The sequence below is a fragment of the Bos grunniens genome, chromosome 17, assembly GCF_055505025.1.
Source record: "Bos grunniens cultivar Pamir isolate PY7600 chromosome 17, Bosgru_T2T1.0, whole genome shotgun sequence".
Lineage (NCBI taxonomy): Eukaryota > Metazoa > Chordata > Mammalia > Artiodactyla > Bovidae > Bos > Bos grunniens.
The window spans coordinates 69,601,693-69,615,380 of NC_141181.1; the positions used below are offsets into that span (position 1 = coordinate 69,601,693).

Sequence of the window (13,688 nt, forward strand, 5' to 3'; positions counted from 1 at the left end):
TTTCACAAGAAGGGTTGAAGAGGTTTATTAGCCCGTGGCAAAATACCAAATGATCAACGATGATGACGACAGCCACTCTCTACGAGCCACTTGGCGCTGTGATCGCATCCTACAGGGCATTCCTGGTTTCACGTCTCCTAACAAGCTGCCTGAAGAAACGAATGCCCTCAAACCAAGACCCGAGCACAAAGGGATTCCAGGGACCACTGGGGAGGAGAGAGCCTGAGAAAGCCCTCTGCGATCAATGTTGGGGGTGGGGGTGGGGAACTCTGCCGGCCAATTTGAATTTCCAAACTTAGCAAGAGGGACACAAATGTGCAAGTCAGGGTCTCCTGGCTCGGGGCCAGGGAGTGGGGGCAGGAGAGGCAGAGCAACAGTGGCAGGACCTGAGAGCAGGCTTCTCCTACTTCTTCCTCCCGCCTCTCTCCTTGAGCGCCAGGTGGATGACGGCACCGTTGGCCATGTTGTAGTAAGCCAGTGAGTTGGAATCCTTGATGAAAATGCCCTAGGAAATAGAAGGAGTGCCTCAGCCCAGGGCAGTGTGAGCACAATGAGCTGCTTCACAGCTCCCAACACTCTTAGCAAACACAGGGGCTTGAAGGCACGAGGGGCAGGAACGGGAGTGGCGCTGGGCGGGAGTGCAACACTCCCAAGAATCTGGCCCTCATCAACCTATGAATGTTGACTCTCAAATCATAAGATTGAGAGGCCAGCTAGTCCAAGAGCCTCATTTTACAGAGAAGGAAACTGAGGCCTGGAGTAGGGATCAGAGTCAAAGTCCAAAAAGGGTGAACGCAGCAGCCCCTCATCTGGCCGTGCCAGGGTGGCTGGGCCGCCACCTGTGTCTGAGCACAAAGCCGGGCTGCCTGAGGCCACACTCGCTGGGGTGGCTCCACCCCCGGGGCAGGAACCTACCAGAGCACCCCCAAGTCTTGTCCCCAGATGTCACTGAGACGTCCAGACCCCACACAAGACTGTGCTGTGACCCTGCCAGAGCCTCTCACCCTGTCAGACTAACCTGCCCCAGCACCAGCCACCAGCATCATGGCTTCTAGGATGGACTTACATGGCCACAACGAGGCATCTCCCCACTCCTGATCCCACAAATGACTTAGCTTCTGGGACAACAGAGGACAAGGGCGGCTGACACCCAACTCACCTCGTACTGCAGCTTCTGTTTCCCTGCTGGCATGCCTGTGGCTTCATGAATCTTCACCTTGATGACGGAGACCTGTGGGATGGAGGAGCGGTCAGCCACCCCTCGCTAAGGTCAGCTGGAGGAAGCGTCCCCCTGAGGCCTTGGTGCCCCTGTGCCTGAGGCCAGTTGGGGGCAGCAACTCTTACCTGGTCTGTGAGGGGGAGGGTGAAGACCAGCACCTGTCCATTCAGTTTCCATTCTGTCTTATCCTGCATGTTGGGCACCTGGACTTTGATGGACACTGGACCCTGCAAATCAGGAGTGGCCATTATGCCGGGGAAGTCCTGGGTCAAACAGGAACTACGCTCTCTAGTCCCGGGCCCTTGAGACAATGTCACCTGTCCATCAGGATTCCTGGACTCTGGCCTGATTTACTACTGACACCACCTGTGACATGGAACAACTCACTCCCCTTTTTCAAGAACTGATCTCTCTTCTTTAGAATGATCCCTAACCTGCCTAATGGTTAGGCTGGAGCTGAAGAAGGGACATGAAAGTGCTCTGCAAGCCTCAGGAAGTACCACAGGGGAAAGAACATGAACTGTGAGGTCAGAAGACCTGGGTTCCCAACTCAGTGAAGCCGCTGATCACAACTGCTGGCTGGTGAGGCTGCGAGCCTTCAGTAAAAGGCGTGGTTCTATCCCAGCACTTGAGTAGGTACTCAAGAAATGGAAACTACTGTCAGAAAGGAAAAAAAAAGGATCTGCTCAAATGCCCTGGGGCAGTGGGGCTGGGACTGTTTCTGCCTCCTCACTAGAGCCTGCCAGCTTCCCCAGGCCCCGGAAGTGCCAAGGTTCCCAGCCCTTGTTCCTAATACCCCAACCGGATCCCTACAAGACTCCTGAGGGCGGCAACTGGAGGCAAAGTTCACAAAGAAACGAAGAACTGTCCCCAGGATTTCCTCCTGTGTCCTGAACCCCCTTCATACTGGAGCCCGGCTGCCTGTGCAACTGGGCCTCCCTGCTGGCCTCTACGACTGTTCACACCAGGGGGACCGCTGACAGCTGGCGGCTGACCCCACATCAGGCATGTTGGGCACTTGGAAGCCTCAGAAGCCTCCTGGGCCTCCAGCAGCTGACCTAGGTCCCAGAAGCCAAAACCATGGGAGCAGCACAGGGTGGGCCAAGGCATGTAATGGGGGCAGGACGGTCCCCCCGACTTGTCTAGACACTGCACGTGTGGGCAACTCTGGGTCACATGCCTTGTTTCTGCGCAGAAACTCCTCCTCGGGCATGAGACTGTCCTCGGTCTTCAGTTTCTTAGAGGCAGGCTCGTCTTCCATGGGAGGCGGGGGGTGGACAGGCGGCATGGGGGCTGGAGCAGGGACAGGTGCCACGGGCGGGGCGGGCACAAAAGCTGCAGGGCAGGAGCGAGCAGCCACGTGAGTGGGAGGAAGGCGCCCAGGACCCCGGCGGCTGACGGTGAGGGGAGACTGCACAGGTTTCCGACTTCTCCCAGGCAGAAGCATGAAAGACCACTCCTGGCTGAGTCTGGCAACCAGTGAGCTCCCCAGCAGGGGACCTGGGCGCCTGCCCAGACCGGGTACCAGGAAACTGGAGGAAGGGCGGGGCCAACAGAAGGAGCAGGAGCCACCAACAGGCCTCAGCGCCCGTTCAGGCCTGACCCCACTGGGTGCACATACCCCAGGTCTGCCTCATCAGCCTATCTCCCCCAAGAGCCAGGAGCCCAACCTCCTCCACCCCAGGAATCTCTCACAGAGCTAAGTCGAGGCTCTCCTCTGGGCTGGAGCCATAGCTCGAACAGCTGGCGCTCCCCTCAGCCACTGCTCTGCTCCGGGCCTGGTCTGTAGCACTGACCCAGTGGCCTGGAAAACGACATGACACTGACCTGTCGGCACAATCATGGGTGGTGGGCGAGGCGCCATGATAGGAGGGGCCGAGGGAGGCATGGGCACCACATTGATCCTGGGCGCGTGGATGATCGGCGGCATGGGGGCGATCACTGAGCCTGGGGGCAGCCGGACCACGGATGCCATCGGGGGCCGGGGCATGACAGGTACTGCGGACACAACTGTGGTGCGGACGGGAGGCGGCATCTGCGGGCGGGAGGGACTCGCGGGTCACGGGAAGCCGAGGCTGCACCCCAGGGCACACCAGCCGGCAGCCGACCCCCTGCAGCCTCTGGGGACAGCGTTGGATAGCCTGGGGCTAAGAGCGCAGCCTCACACGGGGCCCTGACAGAACCACAAACCACACGGAGAGAGACCTAGGGCGACATTCTTGCCGCTTGGGACTCCACCCACTGAGAGAGAAACTGAGGAGACTGCCCTTGACTCAGTCCACCGGAGTCAGGCCAGCGGTCCTCCAAGGCCCCTTAAGTCCTCCCGGCCCCCGACCCAAGCCTGCTTCTCACATTCGCCACCCGCCTCCCTCCCGGTTCCAGCCCTTCCACACAAATGGACGGCCAGCCTGGAGGTTCCCACTTCTAACTAAAGGGCTCTTTTCTCTTGATTTGACCCATTCTGCCCTCAGGCTCCTGTGAGACCGCTGCCCTGAGCCGGCACTGTCCAACCCGGGGAACCCAGCTCCAGGGACCCGTCCGGGGTGGCTGCGGGCTAACCGCGGGCGGCCGGGGCACCGACGTAATGGGCGGGGCCGAGCTGGGGATGTTGGTGGCTGAGGACGGCGGCGGCGGCTGCTGGGGGATCTCGTTGGGCTTGCTCGGGCCGATCTTCTCTTTGGTGTCATCCTCCGGCACCAGGCCCTTCGCCTTGTGGATGGCCTCAATCTGCTCCTGGAGGGTGATGTTGGCCTGGGCGGCCTGCTGGGTCCGGGCCATGCTGCCAGAGTGGCCGTCCCAGGTCACCTGCACGGGAGGCGAAGCCACACTGGTCAGGGCTCCCGGAACTAAGCGCAAGTGGGGGTGCTGGCAACAGGAAAGGTGGTGGCAGTCACCGAGCCGCACCTTCTCTTCCGGCTTCTGGATCTCCTCCTCGCCGATCTTCTTACCGATGGCCGTTTCCTCCACACCAAAGATGTCTGTACGCCGCTCGGCCAGCTGCTTCAAGCTGCTCTCGATATCCAGACCTGGACAGAGCCAGACAACAGAGGCGGGCAACAGAGAGGAAAACTAAACCCGGTGCCCGGCCGACAGGACGGCGGCTCAGTCGGTGCAGGTGGAGGCTGTTCTTACGGGACACAGCTGTCTGTGGGTCCCAGTGCCTCGTGCCAGCCCTCTGAGCCTGGGGAAGGCCGCCTGATGAGCACTAGGCCTGGAAACCGGAGCGTGTCCAACCCCGACTTAACAAAAGGCATCTGAGAGGACAGAGCCACATGAGCAGCGTGGCAAGGAGAAGAGCCCGGACTCTAGAAGAGGGGTCTCCAGCCTCCGGGACAGTCTGCTCCCTCCCTGTAGGGCTGCTTCTCACAATCAAGGGACCAACAGCGCCCTCCAGCCACCACAGCCTCCACTCCAAGATGGCCTGGGAGTGAGCACCCCTCCCGGCTGCAGTCAGATCCTGCTCCAGGATGCCGACGGGCACACGCCACCCACCTCGGGTGCCCGCCTCTGCAGGGTTTCTAGAAAACAGGCGGTTCTTTTGTAGCTTCCTAGACCACACCTATCCTCAAAAGCTCCTGCTGACCTCAAAGCTTTCTGCATTTGATTAAAGCAAGTTGACTATTAACTTAAAAGATCCCAATGGGCCAAAGTGAATTAGGGCTGAGTCAAAGGAGGGGTGTGGTCCGAGTGGGGAACACCCCACCTCACCTGGCGCGTACACCTCGTCATCGCTCTGCTTCTCACGGATGGAGCGATCCCGCTGCTCCAGCCAACGGGGGTCAAGAAGCCCAATGCGCATGTGCTCCTGCATCTTGCTGGCAGGGATCTTCTCCCCAGTAATGGGGGACACAAGATACTCATCGGGAGCGGGGGCTGGAGGCAGAGGCTTGGAAGCTGAAAGGCAACAGAGGGCCGAGTGAGAACCTGGGTGGCAGCCTGGGTTAAGAGGGTGCTGCTTCATTCTTGCACTGCCCACGCAGTGCCATGCTTTCCCAGGCCCTGTGCGCTGAGCCAGGGCACCACAGACGACCAAGTCCCACGCCCTGCTGTGGGGCCCACGACACAGGGGCTCCCAATGCCTTATGACAAGCCCCCATCCTGGAAACAAACACAGGTCTGAGAAACACGAGGCAGAAAAACGGAACCCACCTTTTGGGTCATAGTCCTTCCGGACAATAACCTGGTCTGGAGTTGGGGGCAGAGGAGGTGGCATGGGTGTCTCCGGGGGTGGCGGCACTTTCTGCCCTTCTTCTTCATCATCCGAACCCTGAAAAGCAAGGCAGTGGCGTGACTCAGAGCAGGAATGAGAAGCCATCTCCCTGCAGCCGAGCCCGGCAGCTCGCAGGGTGGCAAGCAGCCGAGGCCCCTGCCGGCCAGCATCCCCATGCTAAGCTCCCTGGGCAGCCGGGGCCAGCCGGCAGCAGGCCAGGCAGCTTCCTCACAGCTTGAATGGCAGCGCTGGGGGCTGTGGTGCTGACACTCTGCCCAGGCATTTCCAGCAGCTGGCACCAGGCAGTCCCAGGAGGCCAACGGCACTTAACGTGCTGGGGAGGGCCATGGGGGGCAAGTCAGCGCTCAATGGGAGCCACGCACAGAGCAATGCTGGGAGGGAGAGAAAAAGTCAATTCCCACAGACACGTGGGCCTTTCTTCTCAGGCTGCACATAAATTCTTTCCGAGGGGAGGAAAGTGGCTTGGCTCTGGAGACTCTAAGCCTGCGGGGAGGCCTGGCTCGAAGGGGCAGAGGCGCCCAGAGGAAGCACAAGCTACAGTCAGAAAAGCTCTGGAAACTGCTGATCGTTTGGGCCTAGGCTCAAAAGCATCCAAGTATCCGGCACAGAGGGTTCCCTAAGGAGAGCCAGCCTGGGGGCGGTAGTGAGCGGGGCCTCTGGGCAGAGGAGGACGGTCACCAAACAAGCCGGCACGGCTCACGGAGCCTCGCCTACGAAGGGACCTTTGTTGCCCGAGCTGGAAAAAGGGACGCCTTACTCAGGACCCAGGCCTCCTCTCAGGCGTCAAGAGGGGGCTGGCACACTCACTCAGAGGAGCGCACCCCCTTGCCCTTGGCTCCAGGAAAGAGTCACCCCAGGCCCCCCAGGAGCGCACCTCGTCCATGTCTTGTACTTGAGTGTCCTGGTCCAGCTGGGACGGAGGCTCCTCCGCCTTCTCCTGTTTCTCGTCCTCCTCATCGGACTCAACCTCCATCTCGACCTCCTCGCTCTCCCCAAACTTCTCATAGCGCTCCTGAATAAGGATCCGGGCCCCCAGCTCCTCCGGGGTGGTGGGCGGGGGGAAGTTCCCTGGCAGAGGGCGAGCAGGAGTCAAGGGAGGGCTCCGCAGACACTCCCATCAGAGGCCTGTCGGGCGGCCCGCCCCATGCCGTCGGCTCTCAGGGCTGGGGCCGCCTGGTCTCTCTCCCACCCCCAGAGGCCCACCCAGGGCCGCGCACAATGCTATCTGTTGAACTGCGTGTAACTGGGGCAGCAGGAGGACCAAAGTCTCCTGGAAACAGGGAGGAGACAGAAGCCTCCCCGGGATCCTCCTGCTCCCTGGGGACAGCCTGGCCCACTCCCCGGGATCCTCCCGATCCCCGGGGACAGCTTGGCCCGCTCTCCCAGGACGATGGCGCCAAGCTCCTGGCTCTGCCAACAGGAGTCACAGACCGACCTTGCTCGTTGGGTTGGAAGTCCACTGTTTCCACCACCACGAAGTCATGCCAGTCGATCTGAGCGTAGGCAACCCGCTCCTTCTCCTTCTCCTCCTCCTCCTTCTTCCTCTCACGCTCCTGGAACTTGGCCCACTCCACGCGATAACACACCTGAAGGGAGGGGAACGGCACAGTGCTGAGCTGAATCAGGGTCGGCTCCCAAGGAGGCTGTCACCTCCAGGGCCTTCACCAGAGCCAGCGTCTCCTTCAGAACAGGAGGCTGCTCTGCCCACCAGAGGGACTTCCTGGAGCAGACTATGGAATCTGCATCTGGTTTCAGCCAGGCCCAGAGTCTGGACAGGATGAAAATCTGAATGCCAGAGACCTCTGTCTGGGCCCCAAGGGCAGCTCTCTGTTAGAACCTCAAAGTTTTCTGCTTGAGTTGGCGGGTGGCGAGCAAACTCCTCCCTCCCAGGAAGTCTGTGTGACAACCACGTGCCCACAGGAGCCGCGGCTGCCTGACAGCCTGCAAAACCGAAGGCTTCAAGCAGCCTCCCAGAACAGCCAGATCAACATGCCTGGTCTCCTGACTCTGTAAACCAGACTTCAAAAGGCAATTGTTGCCCAAGAACCCATTCAAAAGCTGGCTTCTAGCAAAAGAAGAAAACCGGAGACTGAGAGAAGAGAAGAGAAGAGAAGAGTGGCAAGTTAGGGACCAGAGAACCCAGGTTTCTTTGCTCTTTGCAGCCTCAATGCCCTTCTTCCCACCACGACTGTGCCTGGAGCATAACAAGGGGCCGATTCAGAGACCATTTCCAAACACACAGCAGAACCCACACACTGTAACTTGTGCAGTCAGTAACTGGTTGTAAGAAACTCAGTTTAGGACTTCCCTGGTGGCACACCTGCCAATGCAGGGGACATGGATTGGAACCCTGATCTGGGAGGATTCCACATGCCTCAGAGCAGCTAAGCCCGAGCACTCGAGGGCCCGTGTGCTCTATCTCCTGAAGCCCACGTGTCCAGAGCCTGTGCTCCGCAACACGAGAAGCCCACACGCCGCACTGAAGAGCAGCCCCCACTCACCACAACCAGCGGAAGCCCGCACAAAGCAACAAAGACCCAGCACAGCCACAAATAAGCAAAACTATTAAAAAGGAAGAAAGGAAGAAATTCAGTTTACCTGGTCCAAAACTTCTCGGGGGTTCTCTGCCTCCTTCTTGAGTTTGGTAAATAAGCCTTTGGGTGGAATCAAGATCTGAAACACGGAAGAGTTAAAGCACCTGTCAGTGCAGCACAACACGGGACAGAGCGGCCTGCGGAGGAGAGAGGAGAGCACGGGATGACAGGGCCAACCTCAGCTGCACTTGACTAGGCGACCCTAGGCAAGGTACTTAACCCCCGTACCTTGGTTTGCTTCTACAAAACGGTGACGCCGCCACTTAAAGGTGGCGTTATCAACGTAAAAGGCTGCGAGGATTAGCAGGGAGTAAGTAAAAGCACCAGCAGATCACCATGCACACCGTCTGCATGCAGTGACTACCCCGGGGCGGATCTGCCCTTACGCTTCTGCACAGGCCCCCAGGATCCCCAGTGACCATGCTGAAGACTGCAGCCCACAGGTTCCCCCTCCCTGGACTTCCATGCCCTGCTTTCTCTGTAGCATTTTATCCACAGTGTTTATCACCATCTGACACACACTAACGCTGTGCTTAGTTGTTGCCCCCTCGCTAGACCAGTCTCCACAAAGACAAGAGATTTTTGTCTTCAGTTCACTGCTGCATACCCAGAGCTTGGAACAGCGCCTGGCACTCAAAGCTTATTTGCTAAGAGAGCAAATGGTGGCCTCGTGTAAAAGAGCCACTCTTTCCAACCGGCCCAACCGTACCCACCCTCACTGGCAAAGCGGCTCAGCCCCACTCCACCCTCCCTGTCCCCCTTCCCCAAGAACAGATCTGTTCCTGGAATTCCCGAGTCCAGAGACACACCAGCGCCCTCAGGTTAGAGTGCTAAATGTCCATACCCAGGTTCTGAGGGAGAAGGAACAGGAAGCAGTTAACCCTGGAAGCAGCCCGCTAGGGGAAGTTAACCCAGGGCTCACTTAAACTTGATACTGTAATAACCCTCGGGTCTGGTGACTTGAATGGCTGTCCAAGGCCATTCAAGTCCAAGGATGGAGGAGAGCCATCACTGGCGACAGCGTGCTCTCCCCCGGGGCCCCGCCCAGGCACCTTGGTGTACTGCTCCACCAGCTTCGTGAAGTAGTTGAAGAGGCTGTGCTGCGGGCGCAGGAAGTCAAACTGGTAGTTGCGCTGCTCTTTCTGCATCAGCTGGGTCAGAAACTGGCGCCCATTCCTGGCCACAAACTGAGCTGTCAGCTTCACCACGTCCAGGTCGAAGGCTGAGATGGAAGGGGGGTCTGCGATGAACTCAAACTCAGGAGGGGGCTCTTTGGGCACAATGGTCTCTTGTATCACTTGGGCTTGAACCTAAGATGCAAAGGGAATGTGAGGTGAGAGGCAAGAGGTGGACTGGCTCCAGAGACAGGGCAGGCTCACACCACCAGAGGACGGCATGGCTCTCTACTCCTCTGTTAATCACATGCATGCCCCAGCACGTGGAGGGAGAGAAGCCCAACTCAAAGAGCATCGATGTCTCGGCCAAGGGTGGCCTCAGCTCCTGAGTGGCTTTCTGAGTGAGAACCGTGTCTCTCTGCATGTCCCCTGCTGCCCTGAAACTGAGGACCAAAACTGGGTGGCAGAAGATCCAACAGGGATAGTTTATTAAATCCCACCCAAGGGGGACAGAGGATGTAGGAAGCCCTACACATGTGCAGAGGACCCCTCATCTGACCTCCACACGAACCAGGAGTGGACACAAGTACTGGGAATTCTTTCTACAGATGAGGAAACTGAGGTTGCCTGAGGCACCAGGAGTAATCAATTGCAATGCAAGGTCTCAGAACCTTCTCCAACCTTTATTTCCCACAGTAACACAAGGGGTGGCCTTTGTCACCATGGCTCGGGAGGGAGCAAAGAGAAAGGCCCAGTCCAGGTCCACACAGCAGGCAAAATGTGTCCTCACTGACAGCCCGAGTCCTCCCCAGTGCTACGAGGGTATGAGGACAGGCCACACAGAGGGGCCCCGGGAAGTGAGACAGGAGAGAGGGACACACAAGAAGGGGTCCACAAGCCACGCCGTGGCACTGCCCCGACGCCACGGTCAGGCAAGGAGCAGGCACTGGGAGCCTGGACTTTAGGGTCCTGACTCCGTGACCATGGGTAGACTGTGCTTCCCTGAGCCTCAGAGTCCTCGTCTGAAAAAGGGTCATTTTACTGGCCTCCTCATGCAGCCCGTGAGGCACCAGTGAGACAAGGCTGCCAAAGCTCTGAGCACAGAGCTGGACAGGCATTCAGCCAACGCCAACTGTCAGCAACCCTCTGCTGTGTGAGGCTCAGCATCCACCTCTGTAAGATGCAGACAGAGGCCTCACGTTCCTGCACGTGTGGCTGCGGGGTGTGGACAGCAGTTCATTGTCTCCCTCCCCCAGCCCCAGGGCAGTGAGGTGCAGGGCGGGCTCCCACCTTCTGGGGCAGCTGCTGCTGGGAGGCCTGCTGCTGCTGCTGCATGACCTTGGGGATGGCGGCCGAGGGCTCCTGAGCCTTGCCCTCCTTGAACTCGCTGACCTTGTGCCGGTAGTAGGCATGGTAAGGGTCGTTGGGGTTCAGGAAGTTGAACTTGGGGTTGTTGATCTCGTTCTGTCGTATCCTCGCTTCAAATTCAGGTCCATTTCTAGAAAAAGGGAAAAAAGAGAAGCATCGATACCCCAGCCCTTTCAAGTGCTTGGACCAGAATACGGCTCACTCAAGTCCCATTCTTGCCACCACCCACCACTCGAACGGGCCCCTCCCTTGGCACAGCAGGTCACCTCCCCGAGACTCCTGGTGTCAGCGGCCGGCGCCCCTGCCTCCTGCAGCCCACGCAGGCCTCAGCGACCCCAGGGCCTCAGACCTCCGTCATTCCTGCAGCACCTCTGCCAGTCTCGCCAGCTCTAAAACCAGCTCACTAGCGCCCTTCTAATAAAATGTATTCACTTCGAAAAAAATACTTTCAAAGGAAGGCATGAGAATCCCCCGGCGTCTAGGGGTTAGGACTCCACGCGCTTTCACTGCACTGCAGAGGGCTCTGGGGGGGGTGGGCAGTGGGGGTGCTGCGGGGGGAAGGGGGCAACAGGGGGAGGAAGGCATATGTTACTACTTCAAATAGAAGTCATTATGGCTTTGCTAACAAAAGGCATCATACGAGTCAATACAATGAAATCAAAGCAGCATGGCATGGTTCAAGTTCAGTTCAAAGTTTGCTGAGACTGAAAGCAGTTCTTAGTCGAAAAGCAGGATGACTGAGTGCTTGTGAGGCATCAAGGATGTGTTAACACTAAACTGAGATGCTGGCCTCTAGCCAGCAAGGATGGAAAAAAAAAGAAAATGTGAACAGGGTTTAACACCCTGTCCAAGTAACAGCTATAATCACCTCCTTTACTACTGGGTGGACTCATACAGGAAACACTGCTCTCCAGGGCCCGGGATCCGAGCTGCTGCGTAAAGCACACTCAGGACAGTGACGTGACGTCAGGGAGGCCCGTCTCTCTGTATCTGGAGGAGTTTCCCACACACACCCTATGTCCCCAGTGTGTATGCCTTTAAACCCTCAACGTCCCTCTCGTGATGTATAGGAAACCCTGATTTTTTAATAGAGTCCCAACAGTAACATTTCAAGGTGTCACACATCCACAATACCCGTTATCAGTCAGAAAGTACACTCACCTTAAAGACACAAGATATGGATGTGTTCAAGTTTGGGGTTCACTACTGACTTACCAAGTTACTGAACATCTCTTTGACTCAATTTCCCACGGTAAAATATGGCTAAATACCACCTTCTCTCTCTACTCTGAAGTATTGAGAAAACTGATGAGAGAACGAGAAGCCGAAGTCTATTGAACCACACAGGCCTGAACACCCCAGGGCCTGTTACTGCTCTGAAGGCTGGAAGGGGCTGCCCTACGAACAGGAGAGGTGACTTGGGAGCCAGGAGACGGCTGTGGGGCCTCCCTTACTCCTCCGGCCAGAGCCCTACTCTCAAGAGCGCCCCAGACACACCAAGGGGCGGCTCCAGAGGCTGGGGGCAGCCAGTCCGCCCCCCGTCCTCAGACTTCCACGCCCCGGCCCGGTCACCTGAAGAGGAGGCGGGGTGCAGGCAATGCTGTGCCCCACCTTAGCAACCTCGGCGGCCGCGGTCATCAACACCCCGGCTAGCTCCTCCGCAAGTTCTGGTCACACTCGGCGGTGTGACTAACACCGCGAGGTCTGGGTGTGACAGTGTGCTAGCCCAGCTGAAGCCCATGCTCGAGGACGAAGGGTTCCCCCCACCGTAAAATAATGTGAACCACACAAGGTCGATGTCCACTTAAATACGGCTAAACAAGGCTGCCACCCAAAGGGCTGCTAAAAAAGGGGCTCTGGTTGTCTTCTCTACCACCAACTCCTAAGCCATAACCTCACATCTGGTAACGATCTGAAATATAAAATGACGAGAGGACAGGCATGCTTATTCCAAGCTACTCTGTTGCTTTAAATTAGCTTCCCTGGTGGCTCAGAGGTTAAAGCGTCTGCCTGCAATGCAGGAGACCTGGGTTCGATCCCTGGGTTGGGAAGATCCCCTGGAGAAGGAAATGGCAACCCACTCCAGTATTCTTGCCTGGTGGGCTACAGTCCACAGGGTCGCAAAGAGTTGGACACGACTGAGTGACTTCACTCACTTATGTTTAGAATTATATTCTCTAACATAAGGAATAGATTTCAGCAGGAAAAAAAAAACATGAGTCTGACTCAACCCAGCTGGTGGGACTTTTTAAGGGTAATTTCCACTTCAGTTTCTTGACAGGAAAATGCAGGGAAGGGAAAACCAAACCTAGAGAGAAAAAACTCCTTTTGGAAAACCACACTGGCCTGGTGAATTTTACTCACTCAATACACGTGAACCCCACACAAGTAAAGCAGAGGGTCCTGCACGTTTGCTTGAACCCAGCCCGAGAAGCTGACCTGTCCCTTCACGGCAACACTAACGAAAGCAAGTCCACAGACTTCAGAAACGCCTCCGAGGCAATTGGGGCTTCCCACGTGCCATAGCGGTAAAGAATCCATCTGCAACGTAGGAGGCAGGGCAGGAGCCACAGGCTCAACCCCTGGTTCGGGAAGCTCCCCTGGAGTAGGGCATGGCAACCTGCTCCAGTATTCTTGCCTGGAAAATCCCGTGGACAGAGGAGCCTGGTGGGCTACAGTCCAGGGGGTCGCCAAGAGTCAGACAGGAGTCAAAGTCAAGATCTAGAGATGCGGACGTACAAATTTATTATTAAGGGAACTTGGAAAGAATTCTTATTTCTGTGGTTGGCACAAAATGACTGGAAAGCCGTTTGGCAAAATGTTTAAGAAATATTTTAAAATGCTCTTTCGGCCAGCAATGTGCCACACAGTTTTCTTCTAGGAAAAGACTTCCTCCCAGCTTTATGTGCCAAACTGAAATGCTCGAACAACCTCCAAGGAAGACACAGAGGAGTGGGTCAGGTCAAGGAAGGCCAACGCCGCACATGGCGCATCTTCTCCGGAGAGGAGCAGGCGGCAGACCAGGGGCGACCCAGGAGAACGCTCAGCACCGGCGGATGGGAGAAAGCAGGGTGTGAGAGTACCTCCACCAGTACAAGGACCTAAAAAAGGACGCCAAGACCCAGGAGGACAGGAGAAAGTGAAAACAGCTGGTAGAAACT

At 57.3% G+C, this 13,688-nt stretch overlaps 1 protein-coding gene across 2 annotated transcripts in view; it reads right to left on the minus strand.

The window, feature by feature from the left end:
* The window catches only part of SF3A1 (splicing factor 3a subunit 1), a 19,292-nt gene continuing 5,604 nt past the window's right edge, over positions 1-13,688 (minus strand). The window contains exons 3-17 of one of the 2 annotated variants that reach the window (XM_086348695.1): positions 10,450-10,657; positions 9,097-9,354; positions 8,049-8,123; positions 6,886-7,036; positions 6,325-6,518; positions 5,369-5,486; positions 4,928-5,113; positions 4,124-4,245; positions 3,779-4,024; positions 3,047-3,254; positions 2,400-2,554; positions 1,345-1,446; positions 1,160-1,231; positions 387-505; positions 1-149 (exon numbers count right to left, since the gene is read on the minus strand). In XM_086348695.1, coding sequence (XP_086204821.1) covers positions 404-505; positions 1,160-1,231; positions 1,345-1,446; positions 2,400-2,554; positions 3,047-3,254; positions 3,779-4,024; positions 4,124-4,245; positions 4,928-5,113; positions 5,369-5,486; positions 6,325-6,518; positions 6,886-7,036; positions 8,049-8,123; positions 9,097-9,354; positions 10,450-10,657 — 2,197 coding nt within the window. In that variant the 3' untranslated portion in view covers positions 1-149; positions 387-403. Of the gene's footprint in view, positions 506-1,159; positions 1,232-1,344; positions 1,447-2,399; positions 2,555-3,046; positions 3,255-3,778; positions 4,025-4,123; positions 4,246-4,927; positions 5,114-5,368; positions 5,487-6,324; positions 6,519-6,885; positions 7,037-8,048; positions 8,124-9,096; positions 9,355-10,449; positions 10,658-13,688 lie in introns of both variants that reach the window. The other variant, XM_086348694.1, reaches the window with a different exon arrangement.